The sequence below is a fragment of the Centroberyx gerrardi genome, chromosome 22, assembly GCF_048128805.1.
Source record: "Centroberyx gerrardi isolate f3 chromosome 22, fCenGer3.hap1.cur.20231027, whole genome shotgun sequence".
In the NCBI taxonomy this organism is placed as follows: Eukaryota; Metazoa; Chordata; class Actinopteri; order Beryciformes; family Berycidae; genus Centroberyx; species Centroberyx gerrardi.
The window spans coordinates 19,213,552-19,239,819 of NC_136018.1; the positions used below are offsets into that span (position 1 = coordinate 19,213,552).

At 44.2% G+C, this 26,268-nt stretch overlaps 2 protein-coding genes across 3 annotated transcripts; both read right to left on the reverse strand.

The window, feature by feature from the left end:
- Positions 1-75: 75 nt before the first annotated feature.
- Positions 76-16,739, reverse strand: LOC139909740 (copine-3-like). Its single transcript, XM_078291267.1, has 17 exons — positions 16,705-16,739; positions 15,583-15,807; positions 13,787-13,966; positions 13,176-13,250; positions 6,270-6,341; positions 6,087-6,164; positions 5,916-6,005; positions 4,885-4,983; positions 4,663-4,749; positions 4,343-4,402; positions 3,557-3,690; positions 2,987-3,041; positions 2,437-2,488; positions 2,180-2,313; positions 1,770-2,003; positions 1,459-1,582; positions 76-1,084 (listed from the first exon to the last, which is right to left on the reverse strand). Exons 2-16 carry the CDS (start codon positions 15,745-15,747, stop codon positions 1,463-1,465), a joined length of 1,635 nt encoding a protein of 544 aa, XP_078147393.1. The 5' UTR covers positions 15,748-15,807; positions 16,705-16,739; the 3' UTR covers positions 76-1,084; positions 1,459-1,462.
- Positions 16,740-16,866: 127 nt separating this feature from the next.
- LOC139924359 (copine-3-like) lies at positions 16,867-26,158 on the reverse strand. 2 transcript variants are annotated; one of them, XM_078291270.1, is made up of 17 exons: positions 26,080-26,158; positions 25,022-25,185; positions 24,566-24,745; positions 23,955-24,029; positions 23,170-23,241; positions 22,987-23,064; positions 22,816-22,905; positions 21,785-21,883; positions 21,543-21,629; positions 21,223-21,282; positions 20,397-20,530; positions 19,828-19,882; positions 19,232-19,283; positions 18,975-19,108; positions 18,565-18,798; positions 18,254-18,377; positions 16,867-17,879 (listed from the first exon to the last, which is right to left on the reverse strand). In XM_078291270.1, exons 2-16 carry the CDS (start codon positions 25,178-25,180, stop codon positions 18,258-18,260), a joined length of 1,629 nt encoding a protein of 542 aa, XP_078147396.1. In that variant the 5' UTR covers positions 25,181-25,185; positions 26,080-26,158; the 3' UTR covers positions 16,867-17,879; positions 18,254-18,257. The 2 variants fall into 2 exon arrangements, with proteins under 2 accessions (XP_078147396.1, XP_078147395.1); XM_078291269.1 differs by having other exon boundaries at positions 25,022-25,226; positions 26,080-26,150.
- Positions 26,159-26,268: the final 110 nt, after the last annotated feature.

Consider the following 26,268-nt stretch of genomic DNA (forward strand, 5'->3'; position numbering starts at 1 on the left):
GTTTCTTGTTACAGGGCCTCCCGATAGCCTGCTAGAGCTAGAAAGCAAGGCACACATCATTTTGTGATCGTTTTTTATTTGTCGACAACAGGGAGTATTAAATACATAAAAAACAATAAAGCTTGCAAAGACACATAAGGAAACAAAAACTTGTATAGCTACATCTGTTGGTTTGCTCTTTCTGTTTAAAATGGTCACAAACACACATACAATAATATTTAAATTGCAAAAAAGAAAATTTGCTTCAGTCATGAGTTCAGTGCAGCCTCATTACTTGCATGCAGACATTCACCTTTATTTGAAACACTCATTGATCCATTGAATTGGATTGTCTGGTTAAGAGATTGTGTGTATCACTGAAAGTCATGCAATGAGGTTGAATTTTCCAAGACCAGTGCTGTGTGGTAAGGCATTACTCATTGACACATTACAGTACTATATTACTTTTACCAGGGTGAAATCCCCCCCTCTAAATGTGAGATCAAAACTATATCCCACCACCGTCACTCCTTATTCTTTTTCTTTTTTATTAGTCACCATCGACTTTACACTCAAATTTACTGAGCTGGGTTAGATGACAAATGGCAGTAAGGTTTACTTTCTCTGTGTGGAAGTATTCCCACTTTTATCAAGCAAAAGCATGACAAGAACAATGGACATCAAGGCTGTTTTGTGACTATAAACAGGAGAATTTATCTTGAGGTCTTAAGTTCAGAGAGAATATTCTGACAGAAAAGTAATATAACAGGTAGTGTAACGAATTACTGATCCCAGGGAGGAATACGTAATTTTACTTTCCAAATGAGTAATGAGTAACACATTACTTTGAGTACGAAGCCCAACACTGTCCAAGCCACAGTGAGAGCGACCATGCTAGTAACACTGAGATTTGGCTCCTTTAGGAAGAAAGGCCCGTCTGTGAGACAGTGAAGGTCTGTAGCTCAGAGGTAAACCCAGTCCTTGTGTATCAGTGAGGTCTGAAAGAGGAGCAGCGTCAGTTCAGTGTCAAGATGTTGATGTTGACACAGGTTGTCCGACACTTGACCGAGAACCTTCACCGGCACACTGCAGGACACAGACACTTCTGTGGAGGGAGAGAGAAAACACCCCGCAAAGTGCATGACAAAGATACACAAAGCTGTCTCAGTTGATTTGAATTAAAATGACATAAGCTGAGGCTTTAATGATCCCCATGGGGAAATTGGGTCATTGCAGCGGCAAATAGTAATAATGGGAAACAACAAAGAAAAAAAGGATTTAACAAGAACAGAGCAAAATGGGGGATATTTAAACAGAACGCTACAATTTCAACACTAGAATGTGTTAGGTAGAAATGTACAGATGGAAAGTATGAAGAAAGTATGAGTTACAGCATTAAGAAGGTGTGCAGAATATCAAATATAGAATTAACAAACCACAAACTTGGAAACTAGGATTTGTTTGCAAGTTTTACCCTACCTTTCTAGGAAGGGCCGGAAAGACTGGATTGGTTGGGAGGCTTCAGTTTGTAAGAGTTGAAGTAGGAGGCCACTTGGTCAGGCAACTCTGCCAGTACACTCTGGGCGAGAGCCACACTGTTTCCCTGCAATGACAGATAAGGCATAGAGTGTACTCCAACACAAAATTGGAGTGCGAAATGCTTGATAATAAAGTAAAATGCACTTCAGGAGTTTTGTTCCACAATGAGAATGAATTATTAGCGTTAAGATATTTGCTTAAAACTGAGTAATCTGTGTTTCTGAAATATTGAGTACTGAGTTTTAGTTTACTTGGAACGTTCGGAAAGGCACAAACTGGACGATGTCTCGCGAGGCGACGTCGCCCCACGGTGAACGCAGCAGCCGGTCGTCGCTGTCGAGGAAATCCATGGCGCCGAAGTCCGCCCCGCCCACGCCGACTATGATGATGGACATGGGCAGACGGGAGGCCTCCACGATGGCGGTGCATGTCTGGTCCATGTCTGTGATCACTCCGTCTGTGATCATGAGCAGGACAAAGTATTGCTGCGGATGGAGGGAAAGAGGAGAAAAGACACAGGTCAGATGCCGTCCAGTCCCATGGCATGTTTGTGACCTAATTAATTTGTATTTTATTTGAATGTGATCTCAGCTCTATCTAAAATTGCACAATGAGTACTTGTGTGATACTGTTGTTTTGTGAAAAGGGGTCCGCTACTTACCGAGGCCGTATTCTGCCGGAGAGCTTGCTTGGCGAAGCAGGCTACATGGTTAATGATGGGGGCGAAGTTGGTGGGACCGTAGAGCTTCACCTGGGGTAGGCACTTCTGGTAGGCAGTCACCACCCCCTCTATACCTACAACACACACACACACACACACATACAGTACATACACATACACACGAGAGCGGTGTCCAAGCACCAATATTGGACAAGTTTTAACAGCGAAACACAATTTTGGGAGTAAATTTAACTTACCTGCGCAGAATGGATTTGTTGGATTGAAATTGATAGGAAACTCATGGGAAACCTGTAAACATGTTTCATGAAATGAAAGCTTTAGATATTAACTTAAGATATTTTTACACCAATTTTAAATTTCCAAAAGGGAACAAGTCAGGTAACCACTGTCAACTTTGTCATATGTTACTCTTATGTCCTTGAATGTTTTTCTTGTCCAAGAGGTGTAGAGTGTTATTCAGCAGCTACAAATATGATTTTCCGGCACCAATGTCACCAATGACTAAGCTGCTCCATTGGGAAAACTGTCTACACAGTTTATGGGCAAAAGAAAGCGTCTCTGAATCTCAAGGTAAATGATCTGCAAAATGAGTTTTGCAAAAGTGCAATACGCTGTCAACCAGGAAAATCACAAACTATGTAATGGGAAACGTTCTTTTCAGTAGTTGTCACCTACAGAAGTGAGTAGTCCGTTCACATATATAGAGTGAGCTATCCTGCGACATAGGAATGACATAAGTATTCCTCTTGTAATGGAACAGACAATGTGTTCACCAGACTCCCGTACCTGCCAGGTGGGAGGGATCTGGGCTCCAAAACCAAAGGCAGGAAACATCTTGTTACTGCAGAGGAAAGGCAGATAACATAAAGGTATAAGTGTGGTATTAGCTCATATTAACCAAAGCACATTAGTCAGTAGATCACGGTTAAATTGGCTTTCACTTTAAACGCTGCAGATTGAAAACAGAGCATCTGACTGCCCTATTATGAGAAGCGCTAAGGAAGGAAATGGAGGAAGCCAAGAAGTAGGAGTGGTGTTTTTTTTAAAATTTTGCTCTAGATGTCTAAAGCACTATTTGAGCTGGATTAGTTTTACTGGGGGAGGTCCTGTAATGTAATTATGCTTTCCAGACATGGCAGATTCATACTGGATTAAAGTGACAGATGCCATTGGTAATAACTGCAGTTACAGGAACTTAAAACTTGCCAAAAGAGCAATACCAACACATTTTGTTTCTAAATATAACATTTTACCAAACGGACTTACAATTCCAAACTTTCAATAGTGTGAAAAGCTGGTTTGTTGTTAAGTAGAGAATGGCGGTATGATGTAGGATGGGGCCGTGTCTGGGTTTACCTGTCATAGTCCTGGATGACATTGCCCACTGCCCAGATAGCTGCCAGGTATTCATTGTAGCCCTCAGGGTTGATGTAGTGGAGGGACCGGGGGGATGAAGGATCTCCGTTGGAGCCTGTGAAGTCAATGGCGATCTGGCCCGGACCGACAGAGGACATGGATCAAGACAGGGAGTTGGACAGTGATCAAAAGCAAATGGAAGACACAGCAGTATTTAGAGGGTGTCTGCAAGTCTCAGAAAGACAAATTTAACACTTTTTAAGACCTTAGTAATGCTACCTGGAATTGATTTTAAGAACATTTTAAAAACCAAAACAAAGCTGGTAAAAACAGACTATTTCTGACTGAACATGTCTAATGAAAGTTCTGAAACTATAAATGGGCAACATAAGAAAAAGAACAAATTGATTGCTAAAGGACATGAAGTCTAGTTGTGTTTAGTAAAGCAGATACAGTGCATGTTGTACTAGTAACCCTGTTCTGGATTCATCTAAGAGCAGACATGCAGCACAAAGAAACCTGTCATTGCTTTGTGAAAAAATAATATATATTTATATGTATTTAAGACATGTTAATACTTTTTAGGAGCCTTAAATTTAGCTAATATTTGACAACTTTTTAAGGACCTGTGAACACCCTGATTTAAACAGACACACCAGTATATCAATCATGAATGCAGAAAGGTTGTAGGGTGTGTGTGTGTGTGTGTGTGTGCGCGTGTGTGTGTGCGTGCGTGTGCAGGCACTTGTTTTTTTATGATGGCCTGTCTGACATTCCCAAACTCACAGTGAAGTTGAGCTGACAGCCCCCCATGATGTAATCCAGGAAGGTAAACTCTTTCTCCACCTGAAGGGGTTAACATCATGCAAGCTGTGTTAAATAATATAGAATGTATAGAATTGCAACAGGTTTCGCTATGAGCAGTAACATACATGAGAATCAACATGAGAATTATTTCTTGTGCAGCCTCCTTTTAAATGCATGGTCTAAAACTCACACAACAAAAAGATGTGCCAGTGTAATAGCTCATTAACAGATAAAAAATACAGAAAGAGAATGACATCAAAATAAGATGGGTTCAATTTCCTAATAAAGAGAATCAGTACCTGGCACCGCTTGATGCAAATGACCCCAGAGTTCTTGTAGCCTTTCTTCTTCTCTGACTTTTTTGGGTTGATGCATTGAAATTCAGCCTGAGACGAAGAACAGGGGTCACATTTATGCCAGATAAAATAGAGGTGTAATAGTTGACGGGTATCATGATGGCAGAGTTGGGCTGTAAACACACACACACACACACACACACACACACACACACACAGTCTCACCGGGGACGTGTATGTTCCCATCTGCAACTCTGAGAGTGTGGTCTTAAAGCTCCCAATAAGGTCATGGGAGCCACTGACATGATGGTCATAACAGTCAACCTGCAGACGGACAGAAAGACTTTCTGTAGCAGGTAACAAAATAAAAGCCCCCCAAAAAATAAGAGTCCCTTAAATCAGAAACAATCAACTAAATACCAACATAGAATGAATAAATTGGTGTTAGAGCAACACAGGTTTTTGAAGGCAAAATACCAACATTTTTTCCACAGGACCACTTTCCTGATTTTCAAACTTATCTCTATATTTTTTTCATAGTATTATATGCTTGTACACACCATTACACATATAAATATTCTCTGTATCTCAAGGAAGGCTCTATTCATCTCCCAAATCCTACACATGATGATACAAGCATAAGCCATCTGATATAAAAATAAACAAATAAATAAATAGGCTAGCTGTGATCAGGGAGGACTCTCCATCATATCAGAGTTGGACGAGATTTACTAGTCGATTTTTAATATAAGGTAAATATTGGCCCAATAATATATATCGGTCTAACCCTAGAATAAATTCCAAACAGTCATACTTGGCATCCATCGACAACCAATCAAAGTGCGGAAACTCAAACTGAATAAGTGCAATGAGAGCAGCTGAAAGGACAAATAAGTAGGGCAAAGAAAAATGCGCACCTTCCCGTGATGACGTCATGAATCGGGCATATACACACACATCGCGAGAGGTAACTCACTTTTCCAGCCGGGTTTGGGAGTATTGTAAGTTGAAAAGAAAATTGCAAAAATATCAGGTGAATTCAGTTCATTAGTACGTTAGAGTGGCATGGTAAAAAAAAACAAAATAAAAAACAGAAGAGGCAGTAAACAATAATCTACTGTTTCACACTTCAGAGCATTCTTCAGTGGGCGTTGAAGGGATCAGGTTATGTTATTGAAATGCAATTTACAGGGCATGTTAATTGGGATAAATAAATAAAGCACAGTGAAAAGATTATTAGTGTGTGTGTGTTGTACTTTTATAGGTCTCTCCACCTCTCCTCCGCAGAGAGAGCGCAGGGGGATCCTGAAGGGTCTCCATACGGGGTTCAGGTTGTTCTTCACCACCTACATGAGACAGGCAGGGATGAGCCAAACATCCATAATAATTCTATGGGGGCAGAGTGAGCTGCTGGTGGGTGTCTGTACCTCTGTCCTGTGGGCCAGCTGCCATCTCGTTTCTGTCTGCTTGTAGAATTCCAGGAAGGGGTCGGACCACCACAGATACTGAAAAGCGATGTCCAATTAGTACTGAACAAGTTATTTAACGTAAATCAAACGACAATGCAAATGATCAAGAACCCCACATTGAGATCTCACTGCCTTCAGTACCTTCTTGTCCAGTTTCCGGGCCGACACCTCAAAGTGTGCCACTCTGGTGTCCGTTATCTCTTCAGCGCAGATCTGTAAAAGAAGAAATTAACAATCTTAAAGCCACACCAGACACTAAGAGGAACACGTTTAGGTCCAAGGAGTATGCAGTTAACTGATGTCAAATTACATGACTTCTGGGTCATGAAGTCCTTCAAACTTTAAAAAATTCAGTTATCTCTTGCTGGCACTTAGGGCCGCTGTAGGAAAGCCCTTGTTAAGAGAGTCTAGTTTCTTTGGCTCCTTGTGTTTTAGTTGTCGGTAATTGTCTCTGTCCTTTAGAGGACAATTGGGAGCCTATTTGCAGTTGCCCACACTATTCATTTGCCCACATCATTTCTTATTCTTTGGCAAGATATAAGATCTTTGTTAATGCAATCATTAATGCTATTGGCAACATCATTGTTTGGATACTATAACATGCTCCAGCTAGTATTACTAGTATTGTACATGTACTTGAGTTTATCGGTATTAGGTCACTGGCCCTTTAAGAGGAACGGAGTTTCCAACTCTGACCAGTCCATCCCGGTCTGTTTGCTAGGGAGCTGCATTTACTTTCTTCCGTTTCGGGGAAGTTGTGTGTCAATGACAGATAACCACATTCTTCCCTTGAATAAAGACCCCTAAACTGCAGCTCCTCCTCAGTGATTCTCTGATCGGAGTCACACCCCATAGTGTTCACCAGCTCTATTCCGCACATCTGTAGAGGCCCCCAAAGACCTCTATCACATTGGTCCTTCGAGCCAGTTGGAGCTCCTCCAAGATGCTATGGATCCAACAGACCAGGACGTCACAGAGACATCCGTTCGTTCCCGCAGAGAGCGACACCTTCCACGCCACTTAAGCGACTTCGAGGTGGGCTATGAACCTCAAGCACAAGATGAACCTCCAAAGGCTCTATCCCACGCACCAGGATGACGGGCTAGCGAGACGAGGGCCACATCTGTGAGGAGCGAGCACCCACATCAGTCGCCCTCATCCGGACGCCAGGCTAGCGAGGTAAGGGCTCCATCTGAGGGAAGTGGGTCCTCACGCCAGTCGATTCCCAGGTCCACCTTCAGGTCCGGAGTTGGCTCCCTTCGTTCATCTGTGGGTGTACACCCCCGACATGCTCTGTCACCGGTCCAGGAAGTTATCCTTCAGGAGAGCATCCACCGCCTGGAGCTCGAGGAGTTACAGCGCCAGGTCCTAGAAGACTGCAACGCTGATCTGGAGTGTCAGCGCCTCGACACCCAGGCCCGGGAAGCACAACACCTACAGCAGGAGGCACAAGGAGCACGGGAAGCTATCGCCAAACGTCTTGACAGGCAGAGGCGACTGAAGAAGAAGGAGAAAGAACTTCAGGTAGCCAAGCTGGTCACCTCACTCCTTCAAGAGCCGGAGAGGGAGGGACCACGTAGTGGTGCATCGTCTCCAAGGAGCTTCTGCCCCCTACCGACGATGAGTGCTCCACCGGCCAACGCCCCTGCCATCTCACCCCGCCGTTGTCACTCCATCCCTCATCTACACTCTGCACACCCTCCCGTGCCTCCAGCATTATCTGAACTGCCCTATCCTCCACCTGGGTTTCAGCACCTTGCAGTGGCTCCTTTGCCCAGGTCTTCTCATGAGGGAAGATCACTCCAGTTGCCTCCCTTAGAGTGTCCTACTGCACTGCAGAACATGCACCCCCTGCTGGCTCACCCCGCCATCGTCACTTCAGCGGTGTACCCGCCAGGATGTCTCTCTCTGCTGCAGCCCCTGCATTGTCGTACCCTGCTCCTATCGTGCCTGCTCACACCGAGCTTCCTGCGAGGTCACACCAAGCCTCTGTGGCTACACCCGGTATCCAGACCCAGCAGTATCACGCCGCAGGACCCACTGCAGTACAGACTCCTACCTACAGAGTGACCACCTCTACCGCTGCTCAACCACACCACCACTTGAGTTCCGCTGCACGCTACATGGCTCCTATCCCGCCGACGATTACACTAGGGCATCCCCAGCATCCAGGCTCAGAGACGCTGATTGCCTCGTCTTACGGCATCCCCCAGCCAATGCTGCCAGTCTTCGAGTGTGACCGTGAAAGCGACTTTGCTCTTCTCAAGATGGCCTTGGATAACCTGATGGGCAGTCATGGGCACCTGAGCAAACAGTATAAGTACCAAGTGCTCCTCGGCCACTTGAAGCTTCCCAGTGCCCTCCACCTGACTAAAGCCTACATGTATGACCTTCGGCCGTACACCGCTGCATTGCAAGCCCTGCAGGACAAGTACGGTCAACCCCGGCAGCTCGTCCAGTCAGAGCTAGGTGCCATCCTCAACTCGCCTGCCATCAAGTTTGGTGACTCCAAAGCCTTTGACTCCTTCGCCCTGTCCATCCAGTCTCTGGTGGGCATGCTCGGGACCAGGGGTCGCATTAACTGAATTTTTTTAACAATGACAGAAAAATCTGAAGGCCGTCCGTCATTTTGACAGATTACACAGAGGGCGATCTACCCTAACGTTAAGTAATTCACACGCAACACTGTCAATAACCACATGTAGATCACCTGTAGTAGACCCCCCTGTCCAGTTGGTGGCGAGTGTGCATATTAATTAGCTATTGTTTACTGTAGAAGGAGCGCACGCTGCGGGATTTCCTCCCGGTGAAGCGAGTGCTTGCAGGACCGGGAAATCCCACGTTCAGAGAGTCTTGCCGACTTCTGATCACTTCCCTGGGAGAAATGTTCCCCGACTTCAAAACTCTGGCTGAAGTGGCGCTGGTAATTCCAGTCTCCAGTGTGGCAGCAGAGCGCGGGTTCAGCCTTCAGAACAAAATTAAAACGGCCATGACAAACCGTCTGTCCGAGGCAAAGACGCAAAACCTAATGACAATCGCCTCTGCAGCAATCTCCCTTGATGCGTTTGATTACGTTCAAGCGAGCACCCAGTTTAAGTCCATGCGGACCAGGAGGAAGGTTTGAGTTCTGGCTAGGCTACAGCAGGTCAATTGAGTTCAATTTAATTTCTTGTAAATGGTTCATATTTTAATTGTAATTGTCTAATTCTGTAAAATTGCATCGTTCATATTTGCCTGTTTAGGACGGTCGGTGTCTCCGTTTGTTCATCTTTTCTTTCTTACTAGTGCAGTGCCTGTTCGTGCCGCTGCTGCACAGAGTGCTGTTCGCTTGTTTATTCAATGTTTATTAATATTGAACGTGTCGCGTGTCCAAATTGCACCAAATCCGACACTGCACGTCCTTGGGTCCCCAGCAATACACCCGCCAAGTGTGAAGTAGATCGGACGAACGGTTCTCGAGATATGCGAAGGACAGACAGAGATTCCTTGCTTTATAATAGCCTATGATAAATGCATAATCTAAGTTTGTTCTTCTGTATATTAAATGTTATTGTGATCGATTGTTTTTGAAAATTAAATGCTATTAAATAGGCTATGTCTCATTATCATTAAAAAAAATTAAAATTAAAATGACGGGTAATAATAGATTATGACGGAATTTTTACGACCCTGTCCGTCAAAATGACGGACAACGAGAAAGTCTAACGCAACCACTGCTCGGGACGCTTGACGGACCAAATGGGTACGAGTTGAGATGTGGATCCCACGTCGACTGGCTCCTAAGCAAGATGCCTCCGTCATTCAGGGACGGATTCATCGAATACTGTCTGAGCCGCGGCGTTCTCCGGACAGGGTCAGACATGACCTACACCCTGCCTGACCTGGCAGCCTGGCTTCAGATGAAGTCACAAGCTAAGCGCCTCTCAAGCCAAGCTGCAGCACTCTATCAGTGTGATGCACCCAAGCCTACCAAGAAGGATCAACGTGTCACTCATTATAAGGAGAAGACCACGACCATCCTTCTCAACGCTGGGGAAGTCGCTAGCACTTCAGAGCCTGCTCGTTCCAGGACCGCCCTCAAGTCCAAGCTGTATTGTCCCCATTGTGACAACAAAGAGCACTTCCTACCTGTGATGACTTCAAGAAGTTGTCCACCAGCCAAGTTGTGAAGTGGATCCGAGATGGGAAACAGTGCTGGAAGTGTGGCCGCAACCACACCGCTGAAGCCTGTACTCTGAAGTGCCCCTGCAGGACATGCAAAGAGCAACACCTCACCATCTTGCACGACTCCGTCCAGCAGACCCAAACCAGTGTCAACATGGTGACTACACCACCCATCAGGGTCTACCTCGACCGGCCCAATCGGCCGCAAAAAGTGATGTTAAAGGTCGTCAAGGTCATCTTGAGAAACGGGGACCAAGCCTATCATTCTCCCTCAAGCCGTGCAGCACTTGAACCTCCCCAGACAGCCAGAGACTCTCCATCTACAGACAGTTCAGCAAAACGTCGAACAGCTCCAGGGCAGCTCCGTCTCCTTTGACGTTTCTCCATTGTGTACGCCCTCCCAGAAGTACCGGATCCACCAGGCCTTCACTGCTGAAGGCCTGAGTCTTGCCGAACACTCCTACCCAGTGGCTGCACTGCAGAAACGCTACGAGCACCTCCGCGGCCTGCCCTTACTGCCAGTCGACCACGCCCAGCCGCTGCTTCTGATTGGTTCAGATATGCCACACCTCCTGATCCCTGTACGGCCAGTACGTGCAGGCCCGCCAGGTGGTCCTATCGGCGTCTGCACCTGACTAGGTTGGTCACTCCAGGGTCCTACCAGCCTTGCCCAGACAACGTCTTTTTCACAGTGCCTCTGCATCTCCACTGTCTCCCCTGCCACCAAGCTCTTCAGGAACGCTGAGCGCCTCTGGCAAGTCGACACTCTTCCCTACACAAGCAAGAAGGCAGCCACCCGCTCCAAGCAGGACCAGCAAGCCATGGCCATGTAGCCTGGTAAGACCATCCTGATCACGTGACCTCACATTCTGTTTCGCTCCATGGATCAGTCTGGACTTCTAGCCGCCCACATCGATTTCCTGAAATTACAATGTAACTGGGCCAATCAGGGACTGCGTCGTAGTTGATGACATAACTGGGCCAATCAGGGACTGCGTCGTAGTTGATGACGTGAATGGCGTCTCCCGAAGCAACGAGCGGTAACGTTAACGTTAGTAGAGTAAACACAGCCATAAGTGCAGTTATTGCAGAAATAGACTCAATAACAACAATTAAACATGAACAAGAGTATGCACTAGCGGTGTTCCTCGGCGGAAAAGACGTTTTCGCCGTTCTTCCGACTGGATTTGAATTTGGATTTGCTGATTGGCCGAAGGAGTCTGTCTGTCAAGGCAAGTACTCCCGCCCACTGAAATCAATGTGGGCGGCTAGAAGTCCAGACTGGTCCGTGGAGCAAAACAGAATGTGAGGTCACGTGATCAGGATGGTCGTACCAGGCTAATGGCCATGCTCCAAGTATCCACCACCAGGGTCGAGGTCGATGGAGTCCAGCGCTACGCTACCCCCCTGCTTCGGCGAGCGAATGCTACCCCACTTCGCTGCCCCGAAGGAAGCTGTGCTGCCGTGCCTCTGCAGCACAGAGAGAAGACTTGCCAAGGACCCTAGGCGAGCAGAGGTCTACTGCAACGGGATACGGAAACTGGAGAAGGCCGGCTACGTGGCAAAGATACCTCCTGAAGAAGCTGACCAATCTGCAGAATCCTGGTACATTCCACACCATATGGTGAGCCATAACGGAAAGGACAGGATTGTATTTAACTGTTCGTTTCAGCACCAAGGCCTGTCCTTAAACAACCTTCTGCTCCCTGGACCTGCACTCGGGCCTACCCTACTCGGTGTCCTCATCAGGTTCCGCCAACACTCCGTGGCAGTGAGTGGTGATATTAAGGGCATGTTTCACCAGATCCGCCTGCTGCCCACTGACAAGCCAGTGCAACGCTTCGTCTGGAGGAACATGGAGAGAGAGCAGGAGCCGAGCATTTATGAGTGGCAGGTACTTCCCTTCGGGACGACATGTAGTCCCTGCTGCGCCATCTACGCCCTCCAGCGACACATCCAAGACAGTGTAGAGGGAAATCCTGCCTTGACAGAGACAGTCGAGCAGTCCTTCTATGTCGACAACTGTCTGCACAGCACATACTCCGCTGAAGAGGCCAAGCGTCTCGTCGACGACCTCCGCCGGCACCTACAGACCGGAGGTTTCGAGGTCCGCCAGTGGGCAAGCAACATGCCCACTGTCATCGAGCACCTCCCACCTGAGGCCCACTCTGAAAGCAACGAACTGTGGCTCTCCAAGAGCAGTAGCGACCTTCAGGAGCCTACCCTGGGCCTACGCTGGAACTGCCTCAGCGACTCCTTGGGGTACAAGCATCGCCCTGTGGAGACCTCAGTACCTACCATGAGGAACCTCTACCGAGTACTTGCCTGTCAGTACGACCCCCTTGGCTACATCGTACCATCGTATCGCTACTTGAGTTTATCGGTATTAGGTCACTGGCCCTTTAAGAGGAACGGAGTTTCCAGTTCTGACCAGTCCGTCCCGGTCTGTTTGCTAGGGAGCTGCATTTACTTTCTTCCGTTTCGGGGAAGTTGTGTGTCAATGACAGATAACCACATTCTTCCCTTGAATAAAGACCCCTAAACTGAAGCTCCTCCTCAGTGATTCTCTGATCGAAGTCACACCCCATAGTGTTCACCAGCTCTATTCCGCACATCTGTAGAGGCCCCCAAAGACCTCTATTTCAGCCGCCAACGTCCAAAGTTGCCTAATGCAGCTTTAAAACCCATTTTTACAGACGGCTTTCATGTAAATTATTTTGACTTTATTTTTATTTGTTTATTTTCATTGTGTTTTGTTTCTTATTATTTTATTATTTGCAAAAAGCATTTGTAACTCTTTCGAAAATGATTACAATTAAAATTATTATTTATTGTAATCATTTGTGTCTGTAGGTTAAATACGCCATCGAGGACTCCACTCACTGTGATGGTCCCATGTCCTGCGGGCCTCTTGTTCTTCAGCAACAGAGATCGAGTCATCTGCTTACTGGACACAATCTGGACACAAAACTCATATGAGTAAATATGACTAAATATGAATGGTAATTGCAGGTAGGATATACGTGATTTTTTTGCAGGCGCCAATATCTCCCACCTGGCATCATAAACAGCAGAAATGTGTCAACACAAGCAGTTAAACATAGCAGCAAATCCACCAATGTCGTCAGTCCAAGGTGTTAAAAATCAAAATGATCAGTTATATTCACACTAATAAAATCAACTGTGCTTACGTAAAGCAAGAAATATCTGCTGTAGTTTGTTTATGGCTGATTTTAAATTCAAAATAGACATTATTTTGGATGTGGGTGTTCCAACAAGTAAAACACAAAGAATGCTTTCAAACTGAAGCAACAAAATCCCATCCTTCTGCTTCTTCCGCTTTGACGTGAACACGGCAGAAGACCGGCAGCGAGCCAAATAAACAAGGAAGTGTGTGAGCAACGTTAAAAAAGTATCGAATGGACTATTATAACTGAAATGTCATGACAATTGTTCAATGACAGCTATTTAAGGTGTGAAAAGGTAAAGTTCACCTGGCCCAAGGTACATTCCAGCTCCCCCAGAAAATCATCATCACTCAGGTCGTAGGTGTTGTTGTCAATGTCGTACACGCAGAACTTCAGCCTCTGCACCATCTCGAAATAATAGTCGATGACAAACTTCTTGGCAAACTTTGGGTTCAGGCAGTTCAGGATCATCTCTGTGCGGCCAAACTGGGTCACAAAGAGGACACATAATACAAGATAATATAAGATGACTCAGGATAAATTACAAACCATATACACATGTGGAATATATATAACATGGAACATCATTCACTACTGTGCTTAATTCCATGCAGAAATTAAGTCAACCAGTTTGTGATTTACCTTACAGTCAGTAAAAATGTACACAGTTGCCCTATGGGTTACAGTCATTATGGCTGTGCTTACTGAACCTGAGCAACAAAAAGTGGCTTTTTAACCCTTCTTCTGCCACACCCTGCTACAGACCTCACTTCTCATAATAACATAAAAGATCTCGAACGTTGTGTTTTGCTCTCACTCCCAGTCAGTCAGCCCCTCCCCCGCTGCTGTAAACTCGCACGCTCACACACGGCTCACACACATACGCACTGGAACGTTCCTGGCTGCATCCGACTCGAGACACCTTTTCTTTTGTTGAGGACACAACATCGTTTGAGGTAAGTAACGTTAACTAACGTTAAGTGTATCCACTGCAGTTATCCACTAGTCCAAACACAATTTATCATTATCAATGTACGACAGCAAACAGATAACGTTACTGCAGAAGTTATCATTGATAAGTAACGTTAAAGGCATACTATGCAGCAATTGTTGGTTACTGTTTGTAAACAAACCATTCAAAGTTGGCCCCTCCTCCCCGGCTCCACGAGCGAGAGCGAGAGAGAGAGAGAGCGGTGGTCGAGCGAGCTAGAGAGTGAATGAAGAGAGAGAGAGCGACGCTGGCGAGAACAAAGCCGGTGAATCAGAGGAATACAACTTTATTTTCTGATTGTTTCACAGCGGTTATGTTCTAAAGCACAAATAAACACACCCACACCTCCGCACAACCCTGCGGGAAGGTGCCGCATTGCCGGATTTTGTTTGAATGCAGTCTGCTGTGGCAGAGGAACAGAGGAGAGAGACAGAGAGGCAGGGGAAACACTGGAAATAGGTCTTTTTTTGGCTAAAAGCTTAAATTTTTCTACTACAAAGTTGGAACAGGGAAAAATGAGACGATGTGCCCTCCTCATCCGGTATTTATTTTCTAAAAAATAAACCAGTTCAACACAGGTAACCACTTTGGCTTAATTTAACTCACTCTCACTCCTGCCTGCGTGCGCACGGCGCGAGAGGAGAGGGAGAGACGCAGAAGAGCCGCTGACTGACATTACTCTGAGCACCATGCATGGGAATAAATGGCAATATAATAGATTTGTGTATATTTCTCGCTATTCAGATGGTCTGAATAACTCTCTGCTGCACGGTGCTGCTCTGTCTCGTCTGTCCGTGCGCTGTCAGTGTCTCTTTTAGCGCCGCGACGTTATCAGTTATGAATTTGTTTTTTTGCACTGCGTGAGAAAATGGACTTGTGGCGTGAGAGCGTGTGCAAAATGTCAATGCGTGAGAGTTGGCAGCCCTGTGAACTCGCTTGACATTATTATGTATGAAACTGCCAATCAGATTTATTTACTTATTAATCGAAGGTGCCGGAACGCCCCACTTTAAAACCTGGGTCGGTCTACTGGCACAGCTGCACCTCCAATTTAAAGTGTCACTGAATAGCTGAGTGTGTGTGTAGCAGAGTGACCTTCTGACCTACTGACCTCGGCCCAGTGAGACCCTGAGCTGCTCATGAGAAGCACACACAGCGGGTCGGACTTAGAGAACACGTCCATGTCCAGCAGCTTCTCACAGGAGACGCTCAGCTCCACCTTGGTCACACAGTTTGAGGCCCCCGGCCCCGGCACTGGGGGCCCGACTCCCGCCATGACAGCCTGTAGGACACACACTCACACACACAAAACAGTCACACACACAGACAAGCAGACCTACAATAACAGAGGGGGAATTTTTTTATTTAAACACACATAGAAGTTGTCAGACAAGTTTTGAGCTATAGCTTCCACTGATAGAGATATAACACACTGAGCTGGAGGCATTTGCATCCTTGCTACAGAAAACGTTTTGTTCAGTCCAACTTATGCCTGTATTTAGAGTTTGCATACGAGCTTAGCAGTAGCTAATACTTGTAGTTAATTTTGGCTGTTATCTTCCCTGGATACGTGCCGTTCTCATATGGAGAGACAGTCACGCCAAACTCCATTCAAAAATCTGGTTGTTGCCTTGCTTATCGGTAAAAGTATATCGCTGGTAGAACACGACTGAATACATTTTCTGATTCGTATTGTCTGATGGTACAGATGACCTACCTAGCAGCACTTTATTTCAGTAAAATCTCTCGTATTTGGCATTAGTCCACACTGCTGGCTGCATCACGTGTTTAACGGTAATACGAGTTCGGTGGAAGACTGTGGGAGTACAGGCAACCCAAAAGTTTATATTTAACGTTAATTGGAAGTAGTGCCGCTTGGTGTATTGGCTAGATGCCGAATCGATGGGCGGCTACTAGTAACTAATACACGTTCATAAGTAATGTTCTACCGGGCATTTACTTTTACAGATAAGCAATGGAACATTTAATTGTCCGTTTCGTAATAGTTTGTAATAGTGACGTTCTGCCGCAACGTAGCGGGGCTAGCTGTAATCTTAACGGTACTGAGTGTGCTCGTACCTAGCATGGTTAACTCACGATGGCTTTATACGAATAAAAATATACCATGTCAGTAATGTAGCACTAATGAAACCGATGAAGTTATTGCTATACTTGGTGGCGAAAATGCCAAAGTGTCCCAACACGACTGGGCCTTTCCATTGTGAATTCCTACCTTGTGGTGTCTGCTGTTTTGATGTTAGCAATAAGAGGAGGTTAAGACAGATAAGCTAGCTATGGATGGGCGGTTCCTTGTGCGCTTGTTTCTTGTTACAGGGCCTCCCGATAGCCTGCTAGAGCTAGAAAGCAAGGCACACATCATTTTGTGATCGTTTTTTATTTGTCGACAACAGGGAGTATTAAATACATAAAAAACAATAAAGCTTGCAAAGACACATAAGGAAACAAACACTTGTATAGCTACATCTGTTGGTTTGCTCTTTCTGTTTAAAATGGTCACAAACACACATACAATAATATTTAAATTGCAAAAAAGAAAATTTGCTTCAGTCATGAGTTCAGTGCAGCCTCATTACTTGCATGCAGACATTCACCTTTATTTGAAACACTCATTGATCCATTGAATTGGATTGTCTGGTTAAGAGATTGTGTGTATCACTGAAAGTCATGCAATGAGGTTGAATTTTCCAAGACCAGTGCTGTGTGGTAAGGCATTACTCATTGACACATTACAGTACTATATTACTTTTACCAGGGTGAAATCCCCCCCTCTAAATGTGAGATCAAAACTATATCCCACCACCGTCACTCCTTATTCTTTTTCTTTTTTATTAGTCACCATCGACTTTACACTCAAATTTACTGAGCTGGGTTAGATGACAAATGGCAGTAAGGTTTACTTTCTCTGTGTGGAAGTATTCCCACTTTTATCAAGCAAAAGCATGACAAGAACAATGGACATCGAGGCTGTTTTGTGACTATAAACAGAAGAGAGAATTTATCCTGAGGTCTTAAATTCAGAGAGAATATTCTGACAGAAAAGTAATATAACAGGTAGTGTAACGAATTACTGATCCCAGGGAGGAATAAGTAATTTTACTTTCCAAATGAGTAATGAGTAACACATTACTTTGAGTACGAAGCCCAACACTGTCCAAGCCACAGTGAGAGCGACCATGCTAGTAACACTGAGATTTGGCTCCTTTAGGAAGAAAGGCCCGTCTGTGAGACAGTGAAGGTCTGTAGCTCAGAGGTAAACCCAGTCCTTGTGTATCAGTGAGGTCTGAAAGAGGAGCAGCGTCAGTTCAGTGTCAAGATGTTGATGTTGACACAGGTTGTCCGACACTTGACCGAGAACCTTCACCGGCACACTGCAGGACACAGACACTTCTGTGGAGGGAGAGAGAAAACACCCCGCAAAGTGCATGACAAAGATACACAAAGCTGTCTCAGTTGATTTGAATTAAAATGACATAAGCTGAGGCTTTAATGATCCCCATGGGGAAATTGGGTCATTGCAGCGGCAAATAGTAATAATGGGAAACAACAAAGAAAAAAAGGATTTAACAAGAACAGAGCAAAATGGGGGATATTTAAACAGAACGCTACAATTTCAACACTAGAATATGTTAGGTAGAAATGTACAGATGGAAAGTATGAAGAAAGTATGAGTTACAGCATTAAGAAGGTGTGCAGAATATCAAATATAGAATTAACAAACCACAAACTTGGAAACTAGGATTTGTTTGCAAGTTTTACCCTACCTTTCTAGGAAGGGCCGGAAAGACTGGATTGGTTGGGAGGCTTCAGTTTGTAAGAGTTGAAGTAGGAGGCCACTTGGTCAGGCAACTCTGCCAGTACACTCTGGGCGAGAGCCACACTGTTTCCCTGCAATGACAGATAAGGCATAGAGTGTACTCCAACACAAAATTGGAGTGCGAAATGCTTGATAATAAAGTAAAATGCACTTCAGGAGTTTTGTTCCACAATGAGAATGAATTATTAGCGTTAAGATATTTGCTTAAAACTGAGTAATCTGTGTTTCTGAAATATTGAGTACTGAGTTTTAGTTTACTTGGAACGTTCGGAAAGGCACAAACTGGACGATGTCTCGCGAGGCGACGTCGCCCCACGGTGAACGCAGCAGCCGGTCGTCGCTGTCGAGGAACTCCATGGCGCCGAAGTCCGCCCCGCCCACGCCGACTATGATGATGGACATGGGCAGACGGGAGGCCTCCACGATGGCGGTGCATGTCTGGTCCATGTCTGTGATCACTCCGTCTGTGATCATGAGCAGGACAAAGTATTGCTGCGGATGGAGGGAAAGAGGAGAAAAGACACAGGTCAGATGCCGTCCAGTCCCATGGCATGTTTGTGACCTAATTAATTTGTATTTTATTTGAATGTGATCTCAGCTCTATCTAAAATTGCACAATGAGTACTTGTGTGATACTGTTGTTTTGTGAAAAGGGGTCCGCTACTTACCGAGGCCGTATTCTGCCGGAGAGCTTGCTTGGCGAAGCAGGCTACATGGTTAATGATGGGGGCGAAGTTGGTGGGACCGTAGAGCTTCACCTGGGGTAGGCACTTCTGGTAGGCAGTCACCACCCCCTCTATACCTACAACACACACACACACACACACATACAGTACATACACATACACACGAGAGCGGTGTCCAAGCACCAATATTGGACAAGTTTTAACAGCGAAACACAATTTTGGGAGTAAATTTAACTTACCTGCGCAGAATGGATTTGTTGGATTGAAATTGATAGGAAACTCATGGGAAACCTGTAAACATGTTTCATGAAATGAAAGCTTTAGATATTAACTTAAGATATTTTTACACCAATTTTAAATTTCCAAAAGGGAACAAGTCAGGTAACCACTGTCAACTTTGTCATATGTTACTCTTATGTCCTTGAATGTTTTTCTTGTCCAAGAGGTGTAGAGTGTTATTCAGCAGCTACAAATATGATTTTCCGGCACCAATGTCACCAATGACTAAGCTGCTCCATTGGGAAAACTGTCTACACAGTTTATGGGCAAAAGAAAGCGTCTCTGAATCTCAAGGTAAATGATCTGCAAAATGAGTTTTGCAAAAGTGCAATACGCTGTCAACCAGGAAAATGTAAAAATATATGGAGAAAATCCTGCTGGAAACAAACCCAGTGTATCACAAACTATGTAATGGGAAACGTTCTTTTCAGTAGTTGTCACCTACAGAAGTGAGTAGTCCGTTCACATATATAGAGTGAGCTATCCTGCGACATAGGAATGACATAAGTATTCCTCTTGTAATGGAACAGACAATGTGTTCACCAGACTCCCGTACCTGCCAGGTGGGAGGGATCTGGGCTCCAAAACCAAAGGCAGGAAACATTTTGTTACTGCAGAGGAAAGGCAGATAACATAAAGGTATAAGTGTGGTATTAGCTCATATTAACCAAAGCACATTAGTCAGTAGATCACGGTTAAATTGGCTTTCACTTTAAACGCTGCAGATTGAAAACAGAGCATCTGACTGTCCTATTATGAGAAGCGCTAAGGAAGGAAATGGAGGAAGCCAAGAAGTAGGAGTGGTGTTTTTTTAAAATTTTGCTCTAGATGTCTAAAGCACTATTTGAGCTGGATTAGTTTTACTGGGGGAGGTCCTGTAATGTAATTATGCTTTCCAGACATGGCAGATTCATACTGGATTAAAGTGACAGATGCCATTGGTAATAACTGCAGTTACAGGAACTTAAAACTTGCCAAAAGAGCAATACCAACACATTTTGTTTCTAAATATAACATTTTACCAAACGGACTTACAATTCCAAACTTTCAATAGTGTGAAAAGCTGGTTTGTTGTTAAGTAGAGAATGGCGGTATGATGTAGGATGGGGCCGTGTCTGGGTTTACCTGTCATAGTCCTGGATGACATTGCCCACTGCCCAGATAGCTGCCAGGTATTCATTGTAGCCCTCAGGGTTGATGTAGTGGAGGGACCGGGGGGATGAAGGATCTCCGTTGGAGCCTGTGAAGTCAATGGCGATCTGGCCCGGACCGACAGAGGACATGGATCAAGACAGGGAGTTGGACAGTGATCAAAAGCAAATGGAAGACACAGCAGTATTTAGAGGGTGTCTGCAAGTCTCAGAAAGACAAATTTAACACTTTTTAAGACCTTAGTAATGCTACCTGGAATTGATTTTAAGAACATTTTAAAAACCAAAACAAAGCTGGTAAAAACAGACTATTTCTGACTGAACATGTCTAATGAAAGTTCTGAAACTATAAATGGGCAACATAAGAAAAAGAACAAATTGATTGCTAAAGGACATGAAGTCTAGTTGTGTTTAGTAAAGCAGATACAGTGCATGTTGTACTAGTAACCCTGTTCTGGATTCATCTAAGAGCAGACATGCAGCACAACGAAACCTGTCATTGCTTTGTGAAAAAATAATATATATTTATATGTATTTAAGACATGTTAATACTTTTTAGGAGCCTTAAATTTAGCTAATATTTGACAACTTTTTAAGGACCTGTGGACACCCTGATTTAAACAGACACACCAGTATATCAATCATGAATGCAGAAAGGTTGTAGGGTGTGTGTGTGTGTGTGTGTGTGTGTGTGTGTGTGTGTGTGTGTGTGTGTGTGTGTGTGTGTGTGTGTGTGTGTGTGTGTGCGTGTGCAGGCACTTGTTTTTTTATGATGGCCTGTCTGACATTCCCAAACTCACAGTGAAGTTGAGCTGACAGCCCCCCATGATGTAATCCAGGAAGGTAAACTCTTTCTCCACCTGAAGGGGTTAACATCATGCAAGCTGTGTTAAATAATATAGAATGTATAGAATTGCAACAGGTTTCGCTATGAGCAGTAACATACATGAGAATCAACATGAGAATTATTTCTTGTGCAGCCTCCTTTTAAATGCATGGTCTAAAACTCACACAACAAAAAGATGTGCCAGTGTAATAGCTCATTAACAGATAAAAAATACAGAAAGAGAATGACATCAAAATAAGATGGGTTCAATTTCCTAATAAAGAGAATCAGTACCTGGCACCGCTTGATGCAAATGACCCCAGAGTTCTTGTAGCCTTTCTTCTTCTCTGACTTTTTTGGGTTGATGCATTGAAATTCAGCCTGAGACGAAGAACAGGGGTCACATTTATGCCAGATAAAATAGAGGTGTAATAGTTGACGGGTATCATGATGGCAGAGTTGGGCTGTAAACACACACACACACACACACACACACACACACACACACACACACACACACACACACACAGTCTCACCGGGGACGTGTATGTTCCCATCTGCAACTCTGAGAGTGTGGTCTTAAAGCTCCCAATAAGGTCATGGGAGCCACTGACATGATGGTCATAACAGTCAACCTGCAGATGGACAGAAAGACTTTCTGTAGCAGGTAACAAAATAAAAGCCCCCCAAAAAATAAGAGTCCCTTAAATCAGAAACAATCAACTAAATACCAACATAGAATGAATAAATTGGTGTTAGAGCAACACAGGTTTTTGAAGGCAAAATACCAACATTTTTTCCACAGGACCACTTTCCTGATTTTCAAACTTATCTCTATATTTTTTTCATAGTATTATATGCTTGTACACACCATTACACATATAAATATTCTCTGTATCTCAAGGAAGGCTCTATTCATCTCCCAAATCCTACACATGATGATACAAGCATAAGCCATCTGATATAAAAATAAACAAATAAATAAATAGGCTAGCTGTGATCAGGGAGGACTCTCCATCATATCAGAGTTGGACGAGATTTACTAGTCGATTTTTAATATAAGGTAAATATTGGCCCAATAATATATATCGGTCTAACCCTAGAATAAATTCCAAACAGTCATACTTGGCATCCATCGACAACCAATCAAAGTGCGGAAACTCAAACTGAATAAGTGCAATGAGAGCAGCTGAAAGGACAAATAAGTAGGGCAAAGAAAAATGCGCACCTTCCCGTGATGACGTCATGAATCGGGCATATACACACACATCGCGAGAGGTAACTCACTTTTCCAGCCGGGTTTGGGAGTATTGTAAGTTGAAAAGAAAATTGCAAAAATATCAGGTGAATTCAGTTCATTAGTACGTTAGAGTGGCATGGTAAAAAAAAACAAAATAAAAAACAGAAGAGGCAGTAAACAATAATCTACTGTTTCACACTTCAGAGCATTCTTCAGTGGGCGTTGAAGGGATCAGGTTATGTTATTGAAATGCAATTTACAGGGCATGTTAATTGGGATAAATAAATAAAGCACAGTGAAAAGATTATTAGTGTGTGTGTGTTGTACTTTTATAGGTCTCTCCACCTCTCCTCCGCAGAGAGAGCGCAGGGGGATCCTGAAGGGTCTCCATACGGGGTTCAGGTTGTTCTTCACCACCTACATGAGACAGGCAGGGATGAGCCAAACATCCATAATAATTCTATGGGGGCAGAGTGAGCTGCTGGTGGGTGTCTGTACCTCTGTCCTGTGGGCCAGCTGCCATCTCGTTTCTGTCTGCTTGTAGAATTCCAGGAAGGGGTCGGACCACCACAGATACTGAAAAGCGATGTCCAATTAGTACTGAACAAGTTATTTAACGTAAATCAAACGACAATGCAAATGATCAAGAACCCCACATTGAGATCTCACTGCCTTCAGTACCTTCTTGTCCAGTTTCCGGGCCGACACCTCAAAGTGTGCCACTCTGGTGTCCGTTATCTCTTCAGCGCAGATCTGTAAAAGAAGAAATTAACAATCTTAAAGCCGCACCAGACACTAAGAGGAACACGTTTAGGTCCAAGGAGTATGCAGTTAACTGATGTCAAATTACATGACTTCTGGGTCATGAAGTCCTTCAAACTTTAACAAATTCAGTTATCTCTCGCTGGTACTTGAGGAACCTCTACCGAGTACTTGCCTGTCAGTACGACCCCATGGCTACATCGTACCATCGTATCGCTACTTGAGTTTATCGGTATTAGGTCACTGGCCCTTTAAGAGGAACGGAGTTTCCAGTTCTGACCAGTCCGTCCCGGTCTGTTTGCTAGGGAGCTGCATTTACTTTCTTCCGTTTCGGGGAAGTTGTGTGTCAATGACAGATAACCACATTCTTCCCTTGAATAAAGACCCCTAAACTGCAGCTCCTCCTCAGTGATTCTCTGATCGAAGTCACACCCCATAGTGTTCACCAGCTCTATTCCGCACATCTGTAGAGGCCCCCAAAGACCTCTATTTCAGCCGCCAACGTCCAATGTTGCCTAATGCAGCTTTAAAACCCATTTTTACAGACAGCTTTCATGTAAATTATTTATTTTCATTGTGTTTTTTCTTATTATTTTATTATTTGCATAAAGCATTTGTAACTCTTTCGAAAATTAATAAAAATTATAATTCATTTTTTTCATTTGTGTCTGTAGGTTAAATACGCCATCGAGGACTCCACTCACTGTGATGGTCCCATGTCCTGCGGGCCTCTTGTTCTTCAGCAACAGAGATCGAGTCATCTGCTTACTGGACACAATCTGGACACAAAACTCATATGAGTAAATATGACTAAATATGAATGGTAATTGCAGGTAGGATATACGTGATTTTTTTGCAGGCGCCAATATCTCCCACCTGGCATCATAAACAGCAGAAATGTGTCAACACAAGCAGTTAAACATAGCAGCAAATCCACCAATGTCGTCAGTCCAAGGTGTTAAAAATCAAAATGATCAGTTATATTCACACTAATAAAATCAACTGTGCTTACGTAAAGCAAGAAATATCTGCTGTAGTTTGTTTATGGCTGATTTTAAATTCAAAATAGACATTATTTTGGATGTGGGTGTTCCAACAAGTAAAACACAAAGAATGCTTTCAAACTGAAGCAACAAAATCCCATCCTTCTGCTTCTTCCGCTTTGACGTGAACACGGCAGAAGACCGGCAGCGAGCCAAATAAACAAGGAAGTGTGTGAGCAACGTTAAAAAAGTATCGAATGGACTATTATAACTGAAATGTCATGACAATTGTTCAATGACAGCTATTTAAGGTGTGAAAAGGTAAAGTTCACCTGGCCCAAGGTACATTCCAGCTCCCCCAGAAAATCATCATCACTCAGGTCGTAGGTGTTGTTGTCAATGTCGTACACGCAGAACTTCAGCCTCTGCACCATCTCGAAATAATAGTCGATGACAAACTTCTTGGCAAACTTTGGGTTCAGGCAGTTCAGGATCATCTCTGTGCGGCCAAACTGGGTCACAAAGAGGACACATAATACAAGATAATATAAGATGACTCAGGATAAATTACAAACCATATACACATGTGGAATATATATAACATGGAACATCATTCACTACTGTGCTTAATTCCATGCAGAAATTAAGTCAACCAGTTTGTGATTTACCTTGCAGTCAGTAAAAATGTACACAGTTGCCCTATGGGTTACAGTCATTATGGCTGTGCTTACTGAACCTGAGCAACAAAAAGCTTTTTAACCTTTTTTCTGCCACACCCTGCTACAGACCTCATACCACTGGGAGCCTGAGCTGTTGATGTACAAGGCACACAGAGGGTCAGACTTAGAGAAGACGTCCATGTCCAGGAGGTTTTCACAGGAGATGGTCAGCTCCACCTTGGTGGCGAACTGAGCGGCCCCCAGCACCGGGGCCCCGGCTGAGGCCATGGCAGCTTGTTGAACACACAGACACACAGATACAGTATGGGCCCCACTGTGAAAAATAGACGAAAAACTGTTGCAGTGGTAGGACTATGGAATAACTGTCATTGCCTGTGAGTTTTCTCGAGGTCTGGAGAGGTCTCGAGAACGTAAAGCCAAAGTCCTTTCAATAATATGCCAATTTAATGTGTCCTTAAAGGCAAATGTAGTCTACATACCAGGTTGAACATGACTTCAGAGACCGTTTACAAATAGTTAGAAGCCAGTCTTCAGTTCGGCTTATGTCCAACCCATCAAGCAGCACTTATTTCAATAGAATTTTAATTTTCATAACTGGTTCGTCTGTCATTCCAACTTATTCTAACAAGAGAGACCGTGGTGGGCGATAGCGACAAGTGTGAATCAGTTATCAAATTAACATTTTAATGAAATAAGAACTACTGGGTGGATGGCCTATATGCCCCTTTTTCCCATAAGATCCTAAAGATTCATTAAAAGGTCTTAAGTCATGTTCTGTGGTCTACCAGGTATGTAACTTTGCCGATAATCAAAGCAACATTAAAATGCCAAAATTTTTGAACGGGGTTTGGAATAACGGTTTCACCATACAGGTGCGAGCGGGACGTTTCAGGGCTAACGTTACGTACACACAGAAGACGGGATACATTCCCCCAATAAATACACTCTCACAAGAGGATGTTTCATGTAACAACATATGACCACAAACCATTTATTACAAAGCTATCTATATATTAGCGTATGGGGTTAACGTTAGATCATTTGACACGCCAGCACTGACAGTTAACGTTAGCTAGGTGGCTGTGGTGATGCCTGCGCCACCAGACAGCCAACCAAGACACAGTTCCTAACGGCATATTATCGATTTATGTGTGTTGAAAGCTTACCCAAATTGATTTCCCCGCTTGCTTGTTGCGAAAATAAACAGTTTTGTCAGTCTCTGGTCAAAAATACTCGCAATGTGACAAGAACAGCTGAGCTGAGTGACAGCGACTTGTGGGCGGCGCCGACAGTCAGCTCTGACAACCCACTTTCTGTAACGTTAGTTATCCAACCTGCAGCTAATATTCTATCAA